This window comes from Acinonyx jubatus, chromosome B1 (assembly GCF_027475565.1).
Source record: "Acinonyx jubatus isolate Ajub_Pintada_27869175 chromosome B1, VMU_Ajub_asm_v1.0, whole genome shotgun sequence".
Classification (NCBI taxonomy): Eukaryota; Metazoa; Chordata; class Mammalia; order Carnivora; family Felidae; genus Acinonyx; species Acinonyx jubatus.
In genome coordinates, this window is record NC_069382.1 from 194,802,006 (window position 1) to 194,829,853 (window position 27,848).

At 47.1% G+C, this 27,848-nt stretch overlaps 1 protein-coding gene across 9 annotated transcripts in view; it reads left to right on the forward strand.

The window, feature by feature from the left end:
• The window catches only part of SLC2A9 (solute carrier family 2 member 9), a 269,728-nt gene that overhangs the window by 64,785 nt on the left and 177,095 nt on the right, over positions 1 to 27,848 (forward strand). For all 9 annotated transcript variants that reach the window (XR_008296422.1, XR_008296421.1, XM_053217574.1 and 6 more), the window contains 2 exons: positions 1,696 to 1,856; positions 18,476 to 18,600. Coding sequence is in view for 7 of the 9 variants with exons in the window: in XM_053217574.1 (XP_053073549.1) it covers positions 1,696 to 1,856; positions 18,476 to 18,600 (286 nt within the window). In the remaining 2 variants the exon portion in view is untranslated. The remainder of the gene's footprint in view (positions 1 to 1,695; positions 1,857 to 18,475; positions 18,601 to 27,848) is intronic.

Below are 27,848 nucleotides of genomic sequence, written 5' to 3' on the forward strand. Positions count from 1 at the left end.
CTGCCAGATGCCCCTCCCCGATCATCTCTACACCCCGCCCCCAGGAGCGACCACTGACCTGACATTTGCAACAATTATCTCTTTGTTTTCCTTTGTATTTTATAATCTGTAATTCCCCCCAAAACGTTTATATTTTGTATATTTTTGGATAGAAATATGGTGTCATACTGTACGTACTGTTTTGTTTCGGGCTTATTTTGTTCAATGTTGTATTTTGTGAGGTTTAACTGTATGTGTTTGCACGTCGCTGTAGTTCATTCGTGTTAGTGGCCGTGGGATTTCATATGATGATTCTTCCACGATTTGTTTATCCATTCTGCTGGTGGGCATCGGTTGTTTCCCATTTGGGGCTATTATAAGCAATGCTATGTGGACATTTGGGTAGATATGTCCTCGGGCAGGTGGGAAAGAGTTTTTTGGAGGAACTTTCTAGAAATGGATTTGCTGGGTTGTAGGTTAGGGGCATCTTCAACTTTGCTAGATGATGCCAAACTATTTTCCAAGATGGTAGTCTAATCTCAACACAGTGCATGAGAGCCTACTGCTGATCACTACTTGGTTTTACCAGACCTGGTAGAGTTGAGCTTCTTGGGGATTGTGTGAGCTTTGCCCAAGCCCTGGGCACTGCTCCATACTCTTGCGTGACCCTCCCGACAGCCCTGAGACATCAGTGTCATCATTCCCATTTTGTAGATGAGGGAGCCAAGGTCCAGCTGGCTTAAATCATTAGTACTTTTTGTGCTGGGATTCACGCTGTGGTCTGTGTGTCGCGAACCTGTGTTTATTCTGCAGTGACATATGCTGGCTCTGGTATCTGGTGTCAGTGGATAGCTATGAACATCTTGGGGATGGAACTCCTTGAGGAGCTTAGTGCCATGACCCCAGTCTTTGGTGCACATCAGAATCACCCCATCACCATCTGAAACCCACCAAATCACAAAAGACAATGATGGGGATCTAGAGAATGCAAAATCGTATCTTGTTGGGGTTTTAATTTGCATTTGCCTGTTGACTAATGACATTGAGCATCATGTCATTAACTTACTGGTCATTTGAATCTTCTGTGAGTCAGTTCAAGTCTTTTGCTCAACTAATTGGGTTGTTTGTCATATTGACTTGTTAGAGTTCTCTGTGTGTTGTGGATGTAAGTCCTTTATAGTTTATGTGTTGCAAATATGTTATCTCAGCCTGTGGCTTGCCTTTTCATTTTTTTTTCGAAGTATCCTTTGAAGAATAAAACACTTTAATTTAGACGAAACCCAAATGAGCATTTTGTTTTTCTTTTGTGGTGTTTTTTTTGCATCCTGTATCTTCGTCTACCTCAAAGGCAAAGATTTCCTCTTATCTCAGATATGTGTGTTGTTAACACACTTCCCAGTTGGTTCTGCTGTGCACCAAAGTGGGAGAAGCCCAGGTATAATCAGTTACCCTAGGTTTGGGGGCAGATTTGAGTTTGGCTTTCCGGTTTGCCACTTACTGAGCAAGTCACTTTGTCTTTCTGAGCTTCAGTGTCCCTATCTACAAAACGAGGTTAAAAGTAGGGCCCCTCCACACAATTTGTTGGAAAGGTTCAATGAAATAAAGCTCAAACAGAACTTAGCAAAGTGCCTCGCATGCACAAAATGCTCTGTAAAAGCTGTGTTCGTTTGTAACGAGCAGCAGAATGGAATAACACGTTTCGTTTTTTGTTTTCAGTACATCAAGTCCTTCTACAATGAATCGTGGGAAAGAAGGCACGGACATCCAATAGACCAAGACACTCTGACCCTGCTCTGGTCTGTGACGGTGTCCATATTCGCCATTGGTGGACTCGTGGGGACGTTACTGGTGAAGCTGATCGGAAAGGTTCTTGGGAGGTTAGTGGGACATCTCTGCTTGGGGATCCCCTCTGTAATGTTCACAATATGTATCAAAGTCAGGATCCCAGAAGGCAACAGAACTCCGCTCAGACAGTCCAGCTGGAGAGATTTTAATGCCAGGAGAGGAAGGGGAGGAAATAGGGCACCTGAGGCCAAGAGAAGCGAAGCCACGGACAATGGGCTGAGTTGTGGAGGGCTGTGTGGACTGGGCTGCGTCTGACTGTATTGTCCAAACAGGGAGGGAGTAGGGGGGAAATACCCTGGCTTCTCTCTCCTCACACCCTCCAACCCACTGTCAGTGCCTCTCATTGGTCAAACCCAAGTAGAAGCCAGAAACACCAGGAGCCTTTTGGGGGCAGTCCAGGAGGACCGGGTCCCAGGGCTCAGAGCAGGACAGGAAGGGAGGAAATGGATCTGGCCGCCGGAGCAAGTGGAGAAGAGCCTTAGAGTGCCTTAGAGACTCTTCCACGTATATCCATATAGATCTGCTTTTCAAAACGTGGGAGCTCAGACAGTGTTTTCTTATGGGTCTGAATGATAACTTATTAAGCCAGTCTCCTATGGATAGACATTTAGGTTATTTCAGATCTTTCATATTACAAATACAGGATGGTAGGTGTCAAGCAGTTCATGTTGAGATTTCCCATCTGGGCCCTCTCGGGTCAGATCCACTTTACCTCCTGAGCTTCGTGCCTCGCTCATTTCTGTCCTGTGAAGAGTTCTCTGAGATCAGATTGATTTATCAAGAAACCTCCCCAAATGTTTTCTCTGTATCTTCGCTTGTAACTTCTCGGGAGATACGGAGGTGTTAGTGCAGAAGTAGAATCTGCAGCATTCATGTCTGAACTTGACTCGCGAGTGTTCCACTTTCTAGTGCCTTTGGCCAAGTCGTTTGATGTATTTGAACCTCAATTTTCTCCTCTGTAAGACGCAGGAAATGTTACAGGGACTAGAGAAAACGAATGGGGGCAGAATAGCACATTAGCAGGAACTCAGGAAGTAGAAGCTATTATTATTTACCGTGTTACTTACTGACCATCCTTCTCCTCATTATCCGGACACCCATATACTTACCCATACATAGTAAGTGCTCAACACATCTCCATGTTGCATTGACCTGAATTGGAAAGGACCCAGAAAATCTTTCCACTCCTCAGGGCTCTAGAAACCCTACTTAAAAAGGTGCCCCCCCCCCCCTTCCTTTACACTTGGCCTCACATCCGCTCCAAGGAGTAAGTTAGAACTGATGCTATTTCAGAGCCGACTTTCACAAGGCTGGGGCAGGAAGCCATCCTGAAAACACGCATGTGGCGCTCAGGAAAGTCTGTGGTATCCAGTGAGGCAGGGGAGGTGCTGATACTTTCCTTGTGCCCAAGGCCACTTCCAGGTGGTAACGAATGGGAACTCCGTACTCCAGAGAAGTACGGTGACGGCAGAGTGGAGTGAGGGCTGCCATTTTCTGTGGTCCCCCAATGTTCCGGGCGCTCCCACATGCACCCTCATTCCATTTCTTCACTCTCTGGGGTCTTGGATGGGGGATGGATTGAGAGCTTACACAGAGCTCGAGCTCAGGTTGGAACCAGCTCCACCACGTCATGATCCTTCCATCATGCCGAGCAGATCTGAGTAGGGGCATGCTGGCAGTGGCTCTGTAAGTCCATGACTGTTTGACCATAGGTCAGTGACTGGCTGGCCCCGGATTGGCATCAATGGCCAGGGTCTGTGAGGCACTGTTGCTAAGCCCCTGGGCCAAGCCAGTTTCTAACGCCAGTCCTCTTGTCTATTCTAGTTAGATGGAGTCAGCCCCGGCCCCAGGATTTGTGGCCTGTGACATATACCTGCCTTTTATCTGGCCATGGCACTGACACCCCAAGGCTGCCCCATAAGAAGGCTCTGAACCCAGGCAGACGGTACAGGGAAGTCCACGCTGTAGCCGGGGTCAGGGTGCCGTGGCCCCACAAGTCCTGACTCCCCAAATTGCCAGTGTGTCACGTGGGACTTTGCCACCTCACCTCTCAGCCAACACCTCTCCCACATGTACAATGCAGGCGGTGGAAGTGGCTTTGCAGCTCTTGACGGCGTGGTGCAAAAAAAAAAAAAAAAAAGCAGAAGGAATGGAAAAGAGACGCGTTTGACAGATACTCCTTTTCTAAGAGAAGGAAGGGTTTTAGGCCGGAGAGAGATTCCATCAAAAGGTGTTGGTCCGTGTGCCCCAGGCAGCTGCCGGTTCCCTTTTTCATCATTGTGGGAAGAAAGGTTGAGCCAGGATGACGCCTCAGCTTGAATGGGAACTCCGTAGGGAGGACAAGGAGCAAACACCGAGAATCTACCCCCGTTTCTTCACCTCCTGCTGCGTACCCGTGCTTGACCTACCAACCTCGTTTACGTCCACAGCTCCGTATTGTTGTCCCTGGTCCACAAGTCATGAATCCGAGGCCCTGAGAGGCCTAGTGGCTCACCCGAGGTGACAAAGAATGAGGTTGATCCGAAACTCAGACCGGAGCCTGTGCTTTTCCCATCACATGGTGTCTGTTGAAACCTTTTCTTGATGCTTCGTTAATTGTCTCTGGGAGGCCGCTGGGGAGAAAGAAGAGGCTGGCTTAATGTGCAAGGCTGGGGTGGGGTCTGATGAGAGGGCTCACACACATGACTATGGGGGGAATTTGGGTGGAGTTGAGGCTCCTCAGAGTCAGGCGGGTCTGGTCACCAGCAGGTCCAGCAGGGGACTGACCCTCGCTAGGCCGTGACGAACTCGACTGTGGTTTGGGAGAGGGATGAGGACGGGGGAGCACGAGGGGCCAGGAGTGGTCTCTGGAGATGAGGCACCCCCGTTATCTAGTCTCAGGGGACCAGGTTCCTTGTCTCCTCGAGCCTCTGGCTTGGAGAATTCTGGTTGACTCCCTCCCCTCATTTGGGGTCATCCCTCCTCTTCTTACATGGCTCTAGTGACAGAACCCTCCTTCCCTCATGAGACAGGATGGTGACCATGTTGGTGCATGGATGCCAGCTAGAGGACCCGTGATGCTCCTGGCTCATGGGGCCACGTATGAGTTACTCAAATTCTCCAAGCTTTGCTTAGTTGGTGACAAGATGAAGATAAGGCAGTGGCCTGTTGGAGAGTTGTGAAAATGAAATGAGGGTGTTCCTCTCCGTGGTTGACACGGAGTCAGCACCCATCCTACGTTGGCCAGCGTCCCTGTTGTCCCTGTCCCCATCCTCATGAGCTCTTCTTGAGACGTGTCACCCCATTACTCGACAGAACTGGCCGTGATTATGTTCTAGTTGCACTGAAATTGGCCTCCTTACACATATCATGGGATCTAGTTTTTCCCTCTAGAGCAGAGCAGAGCAAATATGCAAAAAACCATAGGGAAACTCACTTATACGGGCTTTGAAATCGGATCCTTAGGCCTGTTCTTGAGCAAGCCATATAACCACATCCAGCCGTGCAGCAAGTACTTTTGAACACCTACTGGGTGCCAAGCACTGTTTTGGCACTTGGGCACCAGCAGCAAACGGCATGGCCCGAGCCTGCTGCCTGGCTGTGAACAATGCATCGTGCACGGCATTGTGGCGGTTGGAAGCACGGTGGGGGGGTGGACGGGTAGTGGAGGGACAAGAGGAGGCAGTTTGAAATCTGTGGAGCTCGGATAAGCACGCTCACCCGAGGGGGCAGCTCTGAGGGTTGCAGGAGAGCCTGTTTACAAAATGGGTCCTGTCACTCATGCCTGTGATGGGGACTCAAGCCAAACTGGCTTAGGGCCAGAGGGAGCTAATTGGCTGACATAACTGGAATGTAACTCAGCCGAATCCACCTGTCTGTCTTCTCTGTCTCTCAGCTCTGCCTTACTCTGTGTTGGCTTCATGCGCAGGCTGCCTCTCCCTGTGTGGGGGCAAGATGCCCCCAGCAGCTCAGGGTGACCCTGTTCCCGCTTGGCATCCCCAGAACACACTCCTCCTTCCAGTAGTTCTAGCCAAGTCCCAGGCCTGAGTCTCATTTACTTGTGTGAGGTCTCATACCCTTGGGGCTTCTCGACCAGGGGCAATTTTGCCCCAGCAGGGGACGTTTAATGACAGTATCTGGAGGCGGTCCTGGTTGTCACTGCTAGGGGGTGCTGCTAGCATCTAGTAGGGGCCAAAGAGGCTGTGAAACGTGCTACAATGCCCACGACAGCCCCCACCACAAAGAATTTTGTGGCCGCAAGTGTTAATAGAGCCCAATGTGCGAAATCCTGGTGATTAGTGCACTTTAAAGGTACTGTATCATGTGCCCGTTCCTGGAGCCACAGTGGGGTGGGGATGGGACACAGAGTGCAGGCAGGAATGTTTCTTGGAGGAAATCGCACCAGAAGAAGGAGGATGGGTGTTTTTTTATTTTATTTTTTATTTGAGAGAGCACGTACGCGCCAATGGGAGAGGGACAGAGGGAGAAAGAGAATCTTAGGCTCTACGTTCAGTGCAGAGTCCAGTGCAGGGCTCGATCCCACAACCCTGGGATCATGACCTGAGCTGAAATCAAGTCAGAGTCAGACGCTCAGCTGATCGAGCCACCCAGGTACCCCAGAAGGATGGGTATTGAACGAGTAGTACATCATGCCAGGCAAATAGCAGGTTCTCAAAAGTGCTATATTTCTTTTCTTTTTCTACTTCAATATTTTGAAATCTGTGTTTATTTTCTAAAAGTTGGAAGGAACATAAGCTCTCTAGGTGCCTGCTGAAGGGGCCTGCAATGCATATGGCAAACCTTTACTAGGCTTGAACAATAGAAATCTCTCCTCTCACAACTGCGGAGGCCGGAAGTCCAAGATCAAGATGGCAGGGGATGGCGGGGGAGGGTTGCTCCTGAGTCCATTCTCCTTGGCTTATAGGTGGCTTTCTTCTCACTGTGTCCTCACACAGCCTTTGTCCTTATGGGAGAGCAGGCCTGGTGTCTTTTCTTCCTGTCTGTTCCCGTTGGATGAGGGCCCCGCCCTTACAACCTCATTTAACCATAATCTCCTCTTTGAATGCCCTGTCTCCAAATATAGTCACCTTGGGGGTTAGGGCTTCAGCTGAGGAATTGGAACATAGTTCAGTGCATAGTAGAACGCTTACACTGGTCGCTGACCTCCTCCTCTTTCAGGCTGGAATTGCCTTAGGAAGGTGAGTTCCCCAGAAGCAGAGCCTATGAGGGAGCTTGGGATACATACGTTTTGTTGAGGGAAGGCTCTTCAGGAGTTCCCTTGACAGTGATGCAAGCAGAAGAGAGAAAAGGGGAAGAGAGCCAAGCCAGGCCGTGCTCTCAGGTCCACTCTGGTCTCGGCTGGCCCGCAGGGATCTGGGGCATGAATCCTACCCCGGAGGGATCCCATCTGGGCAGGGGGGCCGCATTCTCTTCCCACCACTCTCCAGCCATTGGCTGCAGGCTGCTCTGGGGGAGGGGGTTATCTTCTTGGGTGGCCCTTCTGGAGAAGAGCCAACCAGGAGCCTTGCTTGAGCAGCCACATGTACAAAGTGGGTGATGGAGGAGAGAGCTGAGGGGCAGAGGGGTACCTGCCGGGACTCCTGATCCCCCACCCCCATTCTTGCAGCCTTGGAGCCTTGCCTAGCACCGTGAGGGTGCCAAGGATTCTGGGAGAAGGAAGCCGTCTTGGGGTTCGTGCCAGAAGGTAGGAAGAGAGACTGGGCGTGGCGGATGTAGACTTCAGGAAGGCAGAGTTCCAACGTCTCAGAGAGTCTGCCAGCCCCAAACACGCAGCAGCTTTGGTACAAGCTGTTTCTGCACGATCTGTTTGTTGTGTTACAGACGCATGAGCTGGAAATTATGGTTGAAAGTCAACAAGTTGTCACTCCTGCCCCACACTGCCCACCACACATCTATTAGAACCAAATAGTGGCCTCCCCTGGGCCCACGTCAGACCTTCTGTTTCCCTCTCTTACATCACTTAGCATTTTGTGCTGTAACCACTTACTGACATTTCTGTCTCTTCCCTGAGGGGAGTTCCTTGCGGGGAAGCTCCTTGAAGCTCCTTGATGCAAGAACCACACGTACATGTGAGCGCCAGCACCTGGCACAGAAGCTTGTGCACACTAGGCAAGCAAGCTTGTTGGACAGATGGAAGGATCGACGGAGGAATGCCTGATGCTTGAAGGTTTTTCTACCGTAACTTCCCAAAGTGGCCGTTTTTCTCCCGCTTGCGTCCTTCCATTCACTCGTGCGTTTATTTTCCCAACAAATATTTCTGGAGCACCTGCTGTGTGCCAGGCACTTAGGGGTGAACAAAGTGGACAGAGACAGCTCTCTGGCAGAGGGAACAGCAGCTGTAAAGGCCCTGAGGGACGACTGGGCTTGGCTTCTTGGAAGATAAGACAGGATGTCAGCGTGGCCGGGGCCACGTCAATGAATAGAAAATGAAGCTAGGAAGAGGTCACTGAGCTTGGATCCAGAGGGCCTTGTGGGGCAGGGTTGGGACTTGGGCTTTTCTCTAAGGTGGGAAGTTACTGGTGTGTTGTAAGAACTGGCCCGATTTGCAGCCTGAAAGGCCTTCTGTTATCAGTGGATCTGGGGACGTTACAGCATCTTGCGCTGATAGGGTGAGGTGATCTGGTGTGCACCAGGTTTGTGACAAGACACGGTGAGAGGTAGTGGCGGTTTTAGGAGTTTTGGACATATTTTAGAAGTAGAAAAAACAGGCCTTAGAGATGTATCGTAATGTGGGTGGGTGAGGGACAGAAATAAAAAATAATGCTAACGTTTTCTGGCCTGAGCAATGGCAAGGACCGTGGTGTGGTGTTGTTGTGGGTTTTTTGTTTTTGTTTACGTTGTTGTTTTTTCTGAGGTAGGAAGTCTTGGGAAGAATAGGGTGGGGTTTTTTTTAATGTTTATTTCCTTCGGCGGGGGGGGGGGGGGGCAGAGAGAGAGAGGGAGACACAGAATCTGAAGCAGGCTCCAGGCTCTGAGCTGTCAGCACAGAGCCTAAAGCGGGGCTCGAACTCACGAATGGTGAGATCATGACGTGAGCCAAAGTCGGACGCTTAACTGACTGAGCCACCCAGGCGCCCCAGGAAGAGGATTTGGGGAGGAAGGAGGCCAATGTTACGAATTCGGTTTTGGGTATGTTAACCTTGAATTGTCTGTAAGACTCCCTCGTGAAGAGGTGAAGCAGGCAGTTGGATATATGGGTCTAGCACTCGGAGGAGAGCTCAGAGCTTGGATGTAAGTCTAGATGTCATCAGTACATAGGTGAAACTTGAAGCCAGGACACAAGACGAGATCACCTGGGAAGTGTATAGAGGCCAAAGAAATAGGCTCAAGGGCTGAGGCCGGGAGCCCCCCCGTCTTGAGAGGGTTGGGAAGATGGTAAGGATCAGCCAGTGAGGTAGGAGCAGACCCACCACTCAGAGCTGGAAAGCAAGTGAAGGAGGGAAGTGGTGATCAGCTGTGTTCAAACGGAGACAAGGCCCGAGAGTTGGTGGATTTAGCAGTGTGGGGATCTCTGGTTACCTGACAGGAGCTGTTTCAAGGGCACAGTGGGGGAGACGGCTACTGGAAGGGGCTTAAGAGAGAGGAATAACTCAAGACAATGAGTGTAGATGGGTGTACCTGGGTGTAGTTTTCCTTTTAACAGCATGGTAATGAGATGTTCCAGCAGAGAGGGGAAAACTGGTGGGCAGGGGCCAGAGATGAAACTTGCTGAAGCAACATTCTTGTGCAGGTAGGAGCGGGGTGGGGAGCTGGTCGGTGATTGGAGGGATTGGCCTCAGGTGGGAGCACGACAGTATGTCCTCAGGAAAATGAGGGAAGACAGTGTGTGGGCACAGAAGCAGGGAGGTCGGTGCATGTGGAGGGAACACGCGAATTCCTCTCCAGATTGCTTCTGCTTTCTCAGTGGAGTAGAAAGCAAGGTCATCAGCTGAGAAAGAGGATAAGGGGATTTGAAAAACAGAGAAGTCATATGAAATAGTCCTCGAGGAGAGCAGGACATTGAACAAACCAGGGAACTATAGAATGGTTGCCTGGAGGCCCCAAGGCCCACTTGAGATTGGTGGTCATGAATTTCAAGTGACACCAGTCAATGTAGTTCGGGTTTTTCTCCAGACAAGCTGAGCTCTGTGGTGCATGTGTGAGGCAGGTCAGGATCTAACCAGGGTTGGGGTTTGCCAGGCACATATGATGAAGGCAGGTGGGTCAGTGGGTCAAGGAGTTGAGGATGTGATGGCTATTTAAAATGATGGACCATGGAATTCAGGCTGAATAAGCAGGAATGGACAGACATGAGGAAGGTGATGATTGGTGGAAACAAGGTACGATCTCGGTTTATAGGCCAAGCTAGACTTAAGGAATTGTTGGAAGGGTGGGTGATGAAAGCCGTATCTCCAGAGGTTCCCCAGTTCACTAATCCCTTACAGAAGTACTTTCTAAATTCCCTGTATCTTCCACCACTTGGTCGTGTGTGATTGAGTTAAAGCATGACACAGCAGAAGCTCTCACATTTCTCCTGAGCCTTCTTGTGTCTAGGCTCAGGATGCTGAGTCCCTTTGACCATTTCTCCAGTGACGTGCTCTCCACTCTCCTCATCACCTTATCACTTTTCCTCGTGTTTGGCCCCTTTTGCCAAGAGCTGATAATCTTCTGGGTTGCCCACGAACATTCTGCAATATGGGAAAGCTCAGAACAATGAGTGCGCTGTCCCAGGTGGGGTTCTCAGGGGTCACTGGAGTTCTGTGCTCAGAAATGGCATGTCCCTGGTCTCCCTTGTTTTTGTTGCCATGTTCATCCCCGGGGAAAAAATGGAAACACAGTCGTTAAAATCCACGTCTCTGAACCCCAGTGAGTCAGCTTTGCAAATTATCTGCGAGTAAGGTTTCCGTCCTCACCGGGACACTGTCAGGCTGGGGGTTATTTTGGGAAGGAATACATTAATATGATGTACTTGCTTAGAGGGTGTGCAGCCCTGTTTGCAAATGTTCCAAGTCAGACCTGAATGGGATTTTAACATTCTCTGCATGGCACAAAACACACCATCGCATCCAGTGCAGGACCTCAGGCCAAAGCACTTAGGGGCACCCTTAACTCTTCTTTCTCTGTACCTCTGTCCAATCCAAATGCAAAGCCCATCAACTGTCTTCAAAACACACGGGGCTCTGACCACGTCTCACCACCTCCACTGCTCCCGTCCTGGCGCGAATTACTGTTGGCACTTGCCTGGTCCGCTGCAGGAGCTTCCCAGCCAGTCTCCCCGTTTCTGCACTTATTTCTTCAGCCCATGGTCGACACAGAAGTCTGCGCGATCTTGTTAATATGTTACTCAGGTCATGGCACCCCTCTCCTTAGAATCATCCGGTGGCTGCCCATCTCTCTCCAGGAGGGAACCCAAGCTGCCATGGTGGCTCCTACAAGACCCTTACTAGCTCCCCCTCCAGTCTCTCTGCCCTCACTTCTACTAGTTGCTTTCCTGTCCTCCTCTGCTTCCGGCTGTGCTGGCCTCACTGGTGTACCTGAAAATGACCCATGTCTGACTGTTGGTACCTCTCTGCCAAGATTGCTGCTCTCTGATATCCATATGGCTGGTCTGCATTCCTTCTTCAAGTCTGTGCTTAGATATCACCTTCCCAGATGTCTCCCTGAGTAAAACTCCTCCCCTCTCCTGTATTAGTTTTCTCTACAGTCTTTGTCTTTTACTTGTTTATTGAGAACATGAAGAGTAGGGACTGGGTCATGGTGGCAGCTATATGCCAGAACTTAGAATGGTGTTCAGCACTCAGTCCACACTTAGACGTTGTGTTGAGTGCATGAATGTCAGTTGAACGAGTGAACATCTGTTGAAAGACTGAATGACTGTGAGTAAATATAGCAGCCGCCATTGTGGGGAGCTTAGTATCAGGGTGACTGGAATGCTAAACCTCCCATTTCATAGTATGTGAACTTGACCACGTACTCAAGTTCTAGATCTATTTCCTCACGTGGGACATGGGGTAGCAAGATTACCTAATGCATAGGGTGTCCAGTGAGTATAAAGTACTTAAAATAGTGCCTGAGACATAGTAAGTACCCAGTGAATGTTAGCTGTCACCATGGATTGGTTTTCAGTTTACTGAGGCTCCAAATAAGTTCTAGGTGCCATCCTAAGCACTTTGCGTAAATCATCTGATTCTTACAGGAGACTTAGAAGGTAGACATTGTTACACCCATTTTACAGGGGTGGAAACCAAGGCTCAGGGAGGGTAGGAAACCCGCCCACAGTTGTTCAGTTAGCATGTGGCTGAACTGTCCAAGCAGGAATAGTATTGGAGGTGGATTCAGGAGAACAGCGTGTGTCCTGCCCACAGACCTGGAAGCTAAAGTAACACTCAGAACAGGCCAGAGCTGGGCCACATGGAGGAAACCCGGCTCAACATCTAGAATTTACTCCTTCATTTATGCAACAAATTTGAATGGGGCACCTGCCTGTACCAGCAACTGGCTTAGTGCCTGGGGCTACAGTGACAAGATAAAAATCTTTGCACGCATGGAGCTTATAATCCGGTAGGGGCACGTGCCAACATAAACACAAATAAATATGTAAGCTAAACTCCCGTGTTGTGGGGGCTGCAAAGAAAATAGAAAGGGTGATAAGATTGTGGGGGATGGGGTCTGCAGCTGGGGGAGTAGTCACATCAGATAGTGTCAGAGGTGGCATTTCAGTCACTTCAGTGAGATAAGACGAATGGATCGAGGGGCACCCATGACATGGGTCGTGAGTCAGGAAGCTGCCCGCCACACCCAAGAGATGGCGGGAAGCCTCGTGAGCACAAAGGCACGAGTATCGGACGGTGTGGCCAAGACCATGTCATGCAAGGTTGTTTAGGCCCTGGCGAGCCGTTTGTCCCAAGCGCAGTGGGAAGGTTTTAGGTAAGGGGAAGTGTGTCAGTGTTTGCTTTGCAAGGATCACTCTGGCTGTTCTGTGGACCCTGAATCCTACAGGAGGGCAAGAGTGGAAACGGGAGCCACCTAAGCCATCCTGCGTCCGTCTGAGTGTGAGATGGTGGTGGCCTGCCCCTCTGCCGGACTGTGGACCAGAAACGGAAGAAGCGCTCTGCTCAGGGATATACTCTGGAAGCAGCGTAGGCAGGACTCAGTGATGCAGGCAGGAAGGAAAATAAGAGATGTAATTATTATTCCCCTATTTTTGGTCTAAGCCCCTAGGAAGGTGGAGGTTTTATTTACTCAGATGGGGAAGACTGTGGAAAGAGGGGTTTGGATGCATTTGTGGGGGGCGGTTAGCAGTGGGGATGCATGAGTTCTATTTTTTTTTAATGTTTATTTGTTTTGGGGAGAGAGACAGAATGCAAGTGGGGGAGGGGCAGAGAGAGAGGGAGACACAGAATCTGAAGCAGCCTCCAGGCTCTGGGCTGTCAGCACAGAGCCCGACGCAGGGCTCCAACCTATGAACTGTGAGATCATGACCTGAGCCGAAGTCAGACGCTGAACTGACTGAGCCACCCAGGTACCCCAAGAGTTTATTTTCTTTTCTTTTCTTTCCTTTTCTTTTCTTTTCTTTCATTTCATTTCATTTCATTTCATTTCATTTCATTTTAAAGTTTATGTATTTATTTTGAGAGAGAGAGAATGTGCACGCATGCACCAGGGAGTGACGAAGGGCAGAGAGAGAGAGGGATGAGAGAATCCCAAGCAGATTCCACACAGCGCAGAGCCTGATGTGGGGCTGGAATTCACAACCCTGAGATCATGACCTGAGCCGAAATCAAGAGTCAGCTGCTCAACCAACTAAGCCACGCAGGTGCCCCAAGTGTTCTATTTTATTTTTTTAATTTTTAAAAAATTTTTTTTTTCAACGTTTATTTATTTTTGGGACAGAGAGAGACAGAGCATGATGGGCGAGGGGCAGAGAGAGAGGGAGACACAGACTCGGAAACAGGCTCCAGGCTCTGAGCCATCAGCCCAGAGCCCGACGCGGGGCTCGAACTCACGGACCGCGAGATCGTGACCTGGCTGAAGTCGGACGCTTAACCGACTGTGCCACCCAGGCGCCCCAAGAGTTCTATTTTAAAGATACATGGCTTCAGATGCCTGCAGGACATGCAAGTGAAAATGTCTAGGAGGCAGTGTGGCGTGTAAGTCTGGATTGAGATGAGTCCAGGCCAGAGATACAGTTGGGATTATCATCAACTAAGGTCACAGCTGGGTGAAGTCACCCAAGGAGGGAGTGGAGAGAGAGGACAGACCAGGCTTGACACTGAGAAGGGGAGGCTGGTAGGCAGAAAACAGGAGAGGGCGTGATCCCAGATGTCCCGGAGAAGACTGTGTTTCCAGAAAGAGCCCGTGGCTGTCCGTATTGCATGCTGCTGGGAGGCTGTACCTGGGGGGTGGGGTGGGGGTGGGGGTGGGGGTGCAGAACTCTCAGTGCTGTTTGTTGAGGCGTGTGATCCTGATCATCTTCACAAAGGCAGTCTCCCCGGAGCGGTGGCAATGATCCAATCAGAGAGGGACAAGGACAGAAGGGAAGGCAAACAGACGGTAGTCTTCAGGGAGTTTCACTCTAAAGGGGAAGTGGAGATAAGGGGCAGTGGCTGCAGAGGGCTGAGGGTCAAGGGAGACCATAGTCTGCTGTGTTCGCATGGAAATGATGGAGTAGTTAAGGGATGGATTCTTCTAGGTGGCGGACAGCCAGGGTGCAGGAGACTGATGCCTCTCAGCCCCCCAGGGTGGCTTTAGCCAAATGCAGGTGGGCTGGTGAACTTGGTGCGGTGGGGGGGGTGGGGGTGGAGCAGGGTGGGGAGTGAGGTGGTCCCCACCTGTGACACCTCCACCTCTTCCTCTGTGAATTGCCCAGCTCATGAATGCTGCCAGCTACAGGTGTGAAAGATGAAGTGAATGACACGAGATGATTTATGTAAAAGCCATGCCCTTTCTAGATTCTTCTAAAGTCTCTTGTGGAGTCTGTGTCGAGGATTGGGATTCTCTAGGGGTGGACCCAAGAGTCTCTCTTCTTATGTGATGTCGTTGAATCTGATGAGCAGCTATAGCCTTGAGAACCACTGAGTAATGCCAGTATTAGTGCCATGAATATCATTACCATCACTCTAGCATCAAGGGTCCAGTTTAACTGGAGTAGGAGCCCAGGGGTCGGGTCCTGCTTCCTGGTCGAGCCCTTTATTTCTCCCTGTCTACGGGTCATGGAACATGCTGTCTTGTCCAACATCCAAGAACCCCCTGAGTCTGGCCAGCCTCAGCATTCCTGTCCCGCTTCCCCTCTCTCGACAACCTCTTCACATCCTTGACTTACACTGGACTCTACACCCACAAGATTTGGGCCGTGAGGTCTCAAGGAGTAGAACTGGGGTCAGAGATGGACCTACAGGGAGAACGTTTTGACTTGTTGGGAGAAATCACTTGTCACACACAAGCCACTACCACACCTGGGATGGAAGGCAGAGACAGCATTGCCAGGGCCCCCAAGCCAGTCCCGCTCCGCGGAAAGGGGCAGGTTGCTGGCACCACAGGGAGAAGGCTGGGGCCAAGGAGCAGACGCACCTGCCAAAGTGGGAGTGGGACCATAGGGAGATGCCCAGCCTCTCCTCTTCCCCACAGAAGACAACATCAGACCTCTCATTGGCCAGTCCTGCCAGGGAGCTGGGAAGGAAGGGAGCCTGGGAAATGTAGTTCTAGTTCCCTTTGCAACAACAGAACAGAGAAAGGGTCCCGGGGTAGCCAGGCAAATGACACACAGTTCCCACTTATACACTCTGAGACCCGGTATCTTTACTTCTAATTGATTTCTGTGTGACAGTTTATTCTTCTGTGTCCCTAACTAGGTTTTAAAGCCCCTAAGGGTGAGGATGGGGATTGACTTACTCCCTGTGGCAAACCCTGTGTCTTACGCTCACTACGTGTTTGCTGAACAGACACGCCAGTGAAAGCCCTCGCCCCCGTGAGGGCACAGGTCTTTTCACCACTGCCCTGCTTCCTTCCTAAGTCAGACCCTCAGAGGACTGAGGGAAGGGCCGTGAGCACTGCGCACACACGGGCCACCAGAGTATTCTCATTGTGCTCTGAAGCCTCGCTGATAACAAAATTAGTGCCCTTGGGTTCGTCTTCTTGAATCCTGAGACTGCGACCTTCTGTATCACAATAAGGGAGGTCAGGGGCGCCTGAGTGGCTCAGACGGTTAAGCGTCGGACTTCAGCTCAGGTCATGATCTCGCGGTTTGTGGGCTCGAGCCCCATGTCGAGTTCTATGCTGACATCGCAGAGGCTGGAGCCTGCTTCAGATTCTGTGTCTCTGTCTCTCTGCCCCTTCCCTACTTGTGCTCTTTCTCTCTCAAAAGTAAATAAACCTTAAAAAAAAAAAAAGAATGAGGGAGGTCAGCCTAGATTGGAATTTCTGTTTTAAGTCTTGGGTAAATCATAATTTTCCCCTCATGGCATCCACTTAAATTAACTTTTTGACAGTGAGATTGTATTTATGTTTTGAATAAATAATACATTCATATGGCATAACTTTTAAAAGGACCAAACGAATGTAAAGTAGAAGGCTTCCATTGTATTTCTCTCCCCCAGCCAATCAGAACTCCTTCCTGGGGGCAGCCTGTGATACCAGTTTTTTTGTGTATCTTTTCCAAGGTTTGTGTCTGTTTTTGCATGCCTGTGCATGTGCACGCGTGCGCACACACACACACACACACACATTCCTTTATCACACAAATTGTTGCGTATTCTATGCAAAGTTCTGTACCTTGTTCTTTACACTTGACAATATATCTTGGAGATCTTCCTGTATCGGAATATAGAAAGCTACTTCTGTTTTAATGTCTACGTAATGTACCATTACATAGATGTATCATAATTTGTTTAAATAAGGGAGACCTGGGCTTTTTCAGTTCCCGTTATAGAAGATGTTGAACCAGTCTTTGTGCCATCATGAAAGTGTGATTAGCTTTGGGATTCTCCAAGAAGATGTAGGCAGGAGGAAAAAGTTTAATGGAAAGTTTGAGATAAATAAGAAACAGTGGAAAAAGCCCCGGCCTGGAGTTTAAGGCCTCTAACTCACAAAAGTAATAACAAAGTCCCCTTTCAAGTCTCTAGCTTCTTCCAGTTTACAAAACAATTTAATATTTGTTAACTCATTGATTTGTTAGGGAAAAAATATCGTGTGAGAAGCTATGATGTTTTTTTCCAGCTCTTAACTCACTAGTTGTATGGCCTAAATTTCTAATTTGTATATCCTGGTTAACTTCTCTATAGAATAAGGATAATGAAGTATCTACCTCATAGGGTCATTTTGAGCAGGACATGAGCTACTCCTGTAAAGTGCTTAGAACAGGGTTTATCATAGAGCAAGAATTTAGTAAGTGTGAGCTATTATCATTCTGTAAATGAGCAAAGGAAAACACAGAGCAATAAATAAAGTACAGTCACCTAGCTCATAAAAGATACAACTGGTGTAGGGACCCAGGTCTCCAGGCCCCAAACAAGTCATGATTCTCAACCATGAGGTCTTAGAGACATGTTGCCAGAACAGTGACAGCAGTCCCGGCACAGAGCAGCTACAGGAACAATTGCCATAGGAATTTGACTGACCTTGTTCAAGAGAAATTAGTTCAACCTCACACTTAGGGCTGTAATTTATCAAATCGAAGATGTCATCGTGTATAAGAAGCATTGTTACACGAAATGCAGAGAAGGAAGGATGGAAGGAAGGAAAGAAGGAAGGAAGAGAGAGGGATAGGGAGAAAGAAAGGAAGGAAAGGGAGGGAGGGAGGAAGGAAGGAAGGAAGGAAGGGGGAGAAAGAGAAAGGGAAAGGCTGCTAATTAAAGCTATAGGACACTGTGCTGGTTTTCAGACTGTGGTCTCTCAGCTCCAGACTTACCCTCGATGCTCTGCCCTGTGATGCAGGGGCTGGGACCTGCATGTCTCCTCTGCCCTTTGATAAGAGGCACACAAGAGCCACACTAGAGGAGGAGGGGCAAGGGGCTTGGTCCTGTTTGGCTGAATTTCCTGCTAGTCCCAGCAGTGAGTCTAGTTCCCAGCCTTTGTCTACACCGCAGAACACTGTGCCCCTCAGAAGAACAGCCCCAACGGGCCAGTGCCCACCCTTGAAGATAAGCCAGGTCTTGAGGGCCCTTCTTCCAAGCCCCCAAAGTGTCAGCACCACATGGGCAGCACCCCGTCTTCAGAGATCCCCCTTTTGACATCTGAGTTCCCCAATACCTGCTTAACCAACTCCCTATGTTAAATTCTCTCTGCTAAAATCACTAGAGTGGTTTCCACTCTGACTCAAGGATTATAAGGCACATCTTGACTTTAGAAATGTTAAGTGAAGGTCTTAGAGTTGATGAAATACAGTATTGCATCAGGGAATTCGTGAAATGTGACACTGCCTTTGAAGGTGACCTAATTAGCCTTAGTGGTGAACCTAGGAGGGGGAAGTGCCTTGCTCAGGGTCATACAACCAAAGGTGGCAGTAGGGATCAGTGGGATTCTGGGCCCTGTTCCTGACCCTTAGGTCAATGTTCTTTCCACTGTGCCTGAATCTCACTCTGCTGACCCTTCTGAAGGGCGTGACCCCTGCTCCTGGGATGGATAGGTCAACATCCTCACGGTGGGCCTCCTCATCAAACCACTCCTTTTTTTCCAGGAAGCACACTCTGCTGGTCAACAATGGGTTTGCGATATCTGCTGCACTGCTCATGGCCTGTTCTCTCCAGGCAGGAGCCTTTGAAATGCTCATCGTGGGGCGTTTCATCATGGGCGTGGATGGAGGTAAGCCTTAACCGTTACTGCAAGAGGCAGTAATGCGTGCCTCGGGGGTGCTTCGAAATGTGAGTGGTGTTTGGAGCTGTCACAGGACTGGGCTCCTACTAGTGTTGAGTTGCCAGGGACCAAAGATGCAGAAAGTCTGCATGAAGGGGACAGTCCCATGAGATGAACCACTCATGAGGCTCTAGCAGGCTAATTGAGAAACACTGCCTGGTAGAAACCCAAGTCAACTCCAAAGACCTGGATGGTTTTCAGTACGTCATGCCTTTTGCTTTGTCATCTTCACTGTAAAATTCATATTCTGAGATTGTCTGTGGTTTCCAGGGGAGTTTTAATGAGGGTTGTGTTTCCTGTCCGGACTCGGACTTATTCATTCCTTCATGTATTCACTGAGTATTTGTGGAGCCCCTGCTGTGCCTGGCATTCTTCTCCATGCCAGGGACACAGTGGTGAGTGAAATGCCCCAGTCCCTACCCGTGCAGCTTACATTCTAGTGGGTGGACAGACACATAATTAGATACATAAGGTAGGTAGTTGCAAGCCCTAGGAGAGAAATGAAGCAGGGCAGGAGGAGAGTGGGGACTATTTTAGGTAGGGCAGTCAGGGAGGACTGCTTAGAGGAGGAAACACATGAACAAAGACCAGCATGAACCAAGAGTGAGGACCAAGTAAATGTTGGGGGAATGGGGTCCGTGGCCAAGAGAACAGTGCACTGGCCCTGTGGTGAAGTCGTGCTTGGAGAGTGAGGAGGCCAGCACGGCTGGAGCTTGGTGAGTGGGAGGAGAGTTGTAGATGAGGTTGAAGAGGGGCCGCTCAGATCACATAGGGCATTGTAGGATTTGTGCCGAGGGTGATGTGACATGAGCTGGTTGTTTTTTCCGTAAGATTCCTCCTGCTTCTGTATAGAGAAGAGTGGAATCGGGGAGCCAGTTGTCCAAGGGGAATAGCTGTGGTGGGGTGAGATGGCGGCCGCGAGGCTGCGAGGTGCAGCCGGCTGCTGGCTGTGGGCTGTGAGAGCAGGGGCCTCCAAATATATTATATTAGTAAAACCAGCTGACCAGCCAACCGACCAACCAACCTTGCTTTCTTTCTAAATACTGTGAGTGTGGAAGGTAATACTTTCAGGCATTTGTGGGAAGCTTGCAAGCTTTTGGATTAGAAATCTCTGCCTTTGCTCTGAGGTCTGCTGCTTACCGATCACTGACTTCTGACAAGGTGCTTAATGGCCTTGGTTTCCCCATCTGTAAAATGGAAATAACACCTGCTTTGAAGGGCTGTCACAAGACTGACAGGACGCCATATACACATATAAAATCTGCCAAACTTGTGAGCTCATTAAAGGCTCATTCCCTTCCTTGCTGATTCTTGCAGGCTGCAGGCCCCAGGCTTTGGGAGTGAGCTGAACAACAAACGTGCCTCAGGCAGAGGTGAGCAGGAGAGTGAGGGCCTGAGGAAGGTCAGGGGGCGAGACTTCCCACCCCTCCCCTGCGCTGCTGGTGGGAAATACTCAGGATCAGTAATAACCCAGACTCAGGGTGAAATTACTCCTCTGTCTTGGTATTCAGGTAGAAAGAGAGGGCTCTAGAAAATGTTCATTGGTAAGAATAATGCCTGGCTTTACGTGGTGTCTCGCAGTTAACCAGTGATGGTTAACTGGGTTGTTGTGCTCTGATCTAATGCTGAAGGACTGTTACGTTGTTGTCATTTTACCTGGAGGACACTGAGGCTCAGACACATGTGATTGTAGCATGGTTAAGGCTGAGGGCTATGGGTTTGCACTGTCTGGGTTCTCCCACTCACCTAGCTTATTTCATGGCTTTGAATCACTTAGATTTTGCTACCAAAAATAAAATATAAAAAACTGAAACATAAGGGCTTAAAGCAGTAATTTTTTTAAATGTTAATTTTTGAGAGAGTGACAGAGCATGAGTGGGGGAGGGGGAGAGAGAGAGAGAGAGAGACAGAATCCAAAGCAGGCTCCAGGCTCCGAGCTGTCAGCACAGAGCCTGACGTGGGGCTCGAACTCACGAACCATGAGATCATGACCTGAGCCAAAGTTGGACGCTTAACCCACTGAGCCACCCAGGAGCCCCAGCAGTAATGGTTTTGGCTGACTTTGTAAGTCTATGGGCTGGTGGGGCAGTTCTGATCGGGGCCAGCTCTGCGCCTCTCCTCTGGGCTCTCTCGAGCGCTGTGGGGCGACTTCAGATGGCCTCACTCGCCTGTTTGGTTGTCGGCAGCTGAGTTGGGGCCGCAGGGGCCAGCTCGTCTCTGCTCCACAGGGTCTCTTCCCAGGGGATCCTCAGAGTTCCAGAGAGTGGCAACCGGGCAGGACCCGCCATGCAAGCGCTTGTCAGGTCACTGCTTGTGGCACGTCTGTCGGGGTCCCCTCGGCCAGGCCGAGTCTCATGACCAGGCGCACAGTCCGTGTCAGAGGGACCTAAGCCCCCGAGGACGCAGACTCAAGGACTGTGAAGAGCAGCCTTCTGCTCGCTGTCTCAGCCTCTGAGTCTTCGTCGCGAGGCCCCGCTGGTGGGCGCGTGAAAACGAACCGAGAGGCTGCGTGTGTGGCGCTTCGTACGTTCCAGGCATCTCGTGCCTTCGCCCAGCGCTGGGAATGGTGACGGCATCGTTGCCCTTAGTGCTGCCATTGTTTTTATTCTCAGTGAATAAGGTGTAGATCCCAGATTTGGACCGAGATGTCTGGTTTCACAGGCCCCGCCTGCTGATGAGAAAGGCCAGGTGGGGTGCAGCATGAGGGACCTTCTCCCCCGGAGGGCGTCTCTGGCAGGTTTAGATTTTATCCATCACCCTCTCCCAGTTGTCTTTCTCTCCAGCTATTCTGGGGGAGGCCACACTTACTACACATAGTTAGCTGCTCTCTGAATTTCCTTAACTAAGAAAAAGCCGGATTTGAAGAGCGATGCCATTTTTACAAGGCCACGTATTCAAGACACGTGTCTGTTAGACCCCTTTTCTGAGGAGCTTTTCAAAAAGAAGCAGAAGACAAAAAGTAAGAACAAGGAGGGGAGAAAAAATCAGACCCTCTGACTTCTGGAGAATAGCCTGTTGGAGCTGGCCCACGATGTGGAAGCTTCAGGTCATTTATGCTCACCAAGCCCTCTCAAAGAGACGGGGACCTGCTTTTGAGCAGGCATTTGAGGTGAGGCAGTTGGTCAGGGAGAAAGGAAAATTGCTGGGCAGGAGATGAGTGGACTGTCTGGCTTGTAATACATAATTTAAAGCCGAGTGATGAGCCTAGAGGCTTTGCAGAGGCTGTGCTGCTCAAGCAGGGTTTGCGGGCAGTATTTGGAACCACAGCAGAAACCCACGATGCCTTCCTGAAGTGTCCTTTCTCTGAAAAGCTTGGCCAATAAACAAACAAACAAACAAACAAACACATTTTTACATTGAAAATGTTTTGTGTTTGTGGACGATTGTGTTGGACAGGTTCCTGCCAAGCCCTCCCAGTGCTGCCCACACTCCTAGGGGTGCAAGCCTGTGTCCATGCATTAGGAGCTCTCTGATGTGCCCCCCTGCTGCATTAGGGGCTCTCTGGTGGACAAATATGAACAGTAGCATTTAGAGAAGCATATGACATGGAAAGAATATAAAATCAGGGTCAAGGAAGTGACTTTAAGTTCTGGTTCTACCATTGACTTGCCAGCTGACCTTGGGACCATCATTTCACCTCTCTGGACCCCAGTAATGTCATCTAGAAAATAAGGAGGAGTGGACTCTGGTGGCTGAGGTTTCTACCAACTCTACAAAAAAATCTGCTTTGGCTCCTTTTGTACTCACCTTAGACCTACTATCTTGAATAGTCTCTTGAAACTTCTGGACCTCGCATGCCACATGGAGCTATATCGTTTACTCATTAAACAACATCAGACAATAGGAGATTGTGAAGTAAGAGCATATGTTATGATTTGAGTCAAATTTTAACATGACAGAGAGCATGTGAGGTGTTCTGAAGGATGGATTCTGGTCCCAGCCCTGCTACCTACCATCTGGGTGACCTCAGACAGACTCCTCTATCCCTCTATCCCTTTCCTCACATGTACAGTACAGATAACAGCATAGCTACCTGACGATGTTCAGGTACCATACAGGGGTGTGTGTGTGTGTCTGTGTGTGTTTCTGTGTGTGTGCATGTCTGTGTGTGTGTGCCTGTGTGAAGAGAAGAAGACAGAAAAATTAAAATACACAACTAAAATAGCATATAAATCAGGAAGGCAGTACATGAAATTGGAGTGTATTAAATTCTTTGCATTGTCTGGGAAATACTAAATGTACTACTTTATATTAGATTTCACTAAGACACAGATTCGTGAAATGACCTCTAGAGCAATAATTTAAAGAAGAGAAAATAACATAACAATCAAATGACTTAAAAATACTTAATCCTAAAGAAGGCAAGAGAGGAGAGAAAACCAAATATAGGAGAGTGCCATATAGAACAGCAAATGGTAAGATGTTATATTTAAACACAAGAATAACACTAAATAGACTCAGTACTCCAATTAAAAGATAAAAATGGTGGGGCGCCTCGGTGGCTCAGTCGGTTGAGCATCCGACTTCGGCTCAGGTCATGATCTCGCAGTCTGTGAGTTCAAGCCCGGTGTCAGGCTCTGTACTGACAGCTCGGAGCCTGGAACCTGCTTCCAATTCAGTGTCTGCCCCTCTCGCTCTGCCCCTCCCCTGCTCATGCTCTCTCTCTCTCTCTCTCTCTCTCAAAAATAAATAAACATTAAAAAAATTTTTTTTTAAAAGATAAAAATGGTTACACCGGATAAATCAAATACCTGTGTATATGCTGTTTGTATCTTAGATGTAAAGACATAGGAAGATTGAAAATAAAATAATATAAAAAGCAATCCCAGGCAAACCCAAGCCCGTAAATATGGTTCGGCAGTACTGATAAGAGCCTAAGTAGATCTGAAGGCAACAAAAATTACTAAAGACAATGAGAGAGGTTTCATGATGATGAAGCATTCAGTTTGTCAGGAATATAATAATTCTAAATTTGATATGCACTTAATAAAAAGCATCAAAATGTATAAACTGAAAGTGAGTATAAGCTAAAAGTTAGCCAGACTGAAATGAGAAATACTGTCTCAGCCATTGATAAAACGAGTGGACAGAAACATCAGTAGTAGCTAGAATGTTTGAATGACACAGTTAACAAATATGAGCTAATCAATATATTAACATTAAACTTTAGAACTGTTAAACACACGTTTCTTTTTAGCTTTCATGGGCCATTTACAAAAATCAACCATATGATGAGCCATAAAGCAAGTCTCAACACATTTAAAAGGATTAATATTAGACTATGTTCTCTGACCACAGCAGAATTAAGTTAGAAGCTAATTACAAAAGTATAAGTAGAAAATCTTCACAGGTTTGGAAACTAAGATATAAGTGACATACACTCCAAGTAATGAACGTGTATTTCTGAGTAACCAGAGGGACAAAAAGAAATCACAATGGAAATTTTAAAATAGTTTGGATTAAATGATAATGAAAATACTACACAAGACATCTCAAAATTTGTGGACTACAGCTACAGCCATACTTCAAGTAAAATTTATAACCTCAAATGCAAAAGGCTAAAAATCAGTAATCTAAATTTCCATCTCAAGAAGTTGGAAAGGGAATTTTCATTGGAGTGCATCAGCAAGATCAAAGTAAGTTCTATAAAAGATTAATAACATTGCTAAGCCCTTGTGAGACTATTTATAAAAAGAGAAGGAATTAATAACTAATATTAGGGTTTAAATGGCCAGCTCCTGAAGCATTAGATAGATAAGAATATATTGTGATGTGATATATTTGAAAACTTAAAGTGTACAAATGCCTAGAAAGAGAAATCTTAACCAATAGTGATGTAAGAAGAATTAGAGTATCTAATAGTCCTATTCTATTAAATAAGTTGAACATATAATTAAAAACCTCCCAACAAAGGTGATTCAAAGCTTCCTTAAAAGAGAACAATACCAATTCTGTATAAACATTTCCAGGGGGGATATTTCCCAGCTCATTTGATAAGATGAGTGTATCCTGGATAGCATATCCTTATAAGAACTCTACAGGGAAGAAATGACAGGCCAATATCATTAAGGAACATAGATATAAAAATCCTAAGCAAAGACTTAGCGAACAATTTCAACGATAAACAACATAAAACATAAAAAGATAATAGGTCAAGACCTAGCTGAGTTACGCCAGCAGTGGAAGATTGGATTAACATTTGAGAATCGGGGTGATTCATCATATTTACAGAATACATTTGAAGACAAAATTATATGATGATTTTGACATAAGCAGAAAAAATAGTTGATAATGTTCAGTATCCACTTACGGTAAAAAAAAAAAAAAAATGTGAAAACAACTCTAACCAACGAGGAATAGAAGAAAATTTCCTTATACTAATGAAGGCTGTCTACCCAGACCTACAGCAGTCATCATACTCAGTACTAAGATGTTGATAGGTTTTTCTCTGAGCTCAGGAGCGACACAAAATACATGCTGTCACCACTCTGAGTCAACATAGTACGAGAGGTCCTAGCTAATGCAACGAGGCAAATAAATTTTTTTTTAACACAAGGTATAAAGATTGGAAAAGATGAACTAAAACTGTCATCTGTCACCAATGTCATGAATGCATAAAACATCTAAATCTATAAATAAACTTTAGAATGAGTGAGTGGATTTGGCTACCAGGGTCTCTGGATAAAAAGTCATCATACTTGTGTACTTGTAACACTAAATGCAATTTTATTTCTATACATAAGGTCAATACACTAAAAGCAATTGTATTCTTATGTAGAAAGTGAAATTTATAAACTATACCATTTAAAAGGCTGTAAAAACCGTCAAATACCCACGAATAAGTCTAGTGGGAAATGTGCAATTTCTAATCTCCTTATTATCTACACAAAAATCTATAAAATGTTATGGAAAGAAATTAGACACATACATGGGGGGTATTCCATATTCACAAGTTGGAAGACAACATTATAATGATGTTCCCTCTATACTGATCTATAGATTCGATACAAACCCAAGCAAATCCAAGCAGGTTTTGTAAAATGGAAATTTCAGACTGCTTCTAAAATGTACATGGGAATACAAAGTGCTGAGAATTCACAAGATTATCTTCCAGAAAAAGAAAAATGGGAGAACTTAATCTGTGGGGCATCAACAGTTAGAAAGTTACAGTGGTTCAGACAGTGCAGATTGGTGCAAAGAGAGAGAAATACATCAGTGGACTAGAAATGAGACTTCTGAAGCTGAGCCATACATATATGGACACTTATCTGTGGTGAAGGTGTAGCTGGAGAGCTGAAGGGAAGAGCGTCTTTTCAATAAATGATGTCGGGTCGGTTGGGGTCACCAGTGGTTGGGAATTGCAGCCCCTGGCAGGCTGGTACTCAGTTGTGATTGTGCTGTATGGGAACAGGACCCAGTGGTAGTCTGATGGGGACTGCAGACTCCAAGAAGGGAGCAGATGTTAATATGCACCTGTGTTTTTATGCTTGGAATATTTTATGTGAAATTTGTTTTAAATGGAATGTTTCTATGTATTACATCTTTCCGGAAACATGAGTTCCTGGGGTAACCAGGAAGGAAAGTAATAATCCCAGCAACCGTGAAAGAACCCCTTTTTGCTTATGTCTATGGTCAGGAAATTTCTACAGGTATAACTTAAGTTATTATTGGTACATCGTAGCTGTGTTTGCAAAACAGAGGCTTATTGTTCAAGAGTTGTTATCTGTATTTTTCTGCTGCTGCTTCTCTCTGGGGAGTTGTCTTAGGGATAAAGTCCAGATTGCGCCATCCAAGGTGGCAATACTGCATTTGTATTGACACCTGACATTTTAATGTCATTACAAATGAAACCTGAACACTCCTTGACTTCATACGCACAATGAATCCCACGTAGATTATAGCTCTAAAGATGAGAGGTAAAACCATAAATATCCGAGAAGGTAACATACCATGTAATATTTTTATCATCTTAGGACACGGAAAGATCTCTTAAACAGGACAGAACAGCACTAGTGTAAAGTAAAAGAATTGATAAATTGAACTACATTAAAATTAAAGACTTCTTTCTATTCATACAAAAAAAAATCATCATTAATGAAGGGACAAACCACAGACAGCAAGAAAATATTCGCAATGAATGAAATTGACAAAGGGCTCAAACACAGAATATATTAAGAACTCTTACAAATCAATAATAAGAAGACAGAACATCTCTTACAAAAATGGCTAAGAGACAAAATAGGCATTTTCACAAGTTACATTAGTATTCCTCAAAAAGTTAAAAACAGAACTAATCTATGACCCAGTAATCACACTACTTACCCCAAAAATACAAAAACCCTAATTCAAAGGGATACATGCACCCCATGTTCACAGTAGCATTATTTACAATGGCCAAACTATGGAAGCAGCCCAAAGTGTCTGTCGATAGATGATGGGATAAAAAAGATGTGAGATGTCATGGAATATTACTCAGCCGTCAAAAAGAATGAAGTCTTGTCATTTGCAACAACGTGGATGGAGCTAGAGAGTACTATTCTAAGTGAGATAAGTCAGAGAAAGACAAATACCATATGTGGAATTCACTCATATGTGGAATTTGAGAAAAAGTAAACAAGCAAAAGAAAAGAGAGAGACAAACCAAGAAACAGACTCTTACCTACATGGAGAACAAACTGACGTCACCAGAGGGGAGGGGGTGGGGGGATGGGTGAAATAGGTGATGGGGACTAAGGAGGGCACTTGTGATGAGCACTGGGTGATGTGTGGAAGTGTCGAATCACTAGATTGTACATCTGAAACCCATAGAACACTGTGTGTTAACTACACTGGAAATTAAAATAAAATAAATCTCACTCGTAATTAAGGAAATACACATTAAAACCACAATTGCTAAAAATTAAAAAGACCAGTAATGCCAAATATTGGCAAAAATGTGGAGCAAAGTATTTCATACGTCTCTTATAAAGGTGTAAGTTGGTGTGATGATTTGGGGAAACTGGATTTATCTACCAGAACTGAACATACATATCTTATGGTTGCTGTGTATATATATTTCCATACATGTGCATCTACACACTTGTGTAAGCATGTTTATGGGGCACTGTTAGTGTTAATCCCAAACTGGAGAGTGCTGAAGTGTCCATCAATGGGAAGGTGGATGAATTGTGATACTCTCACACGTTGGAATATGACAC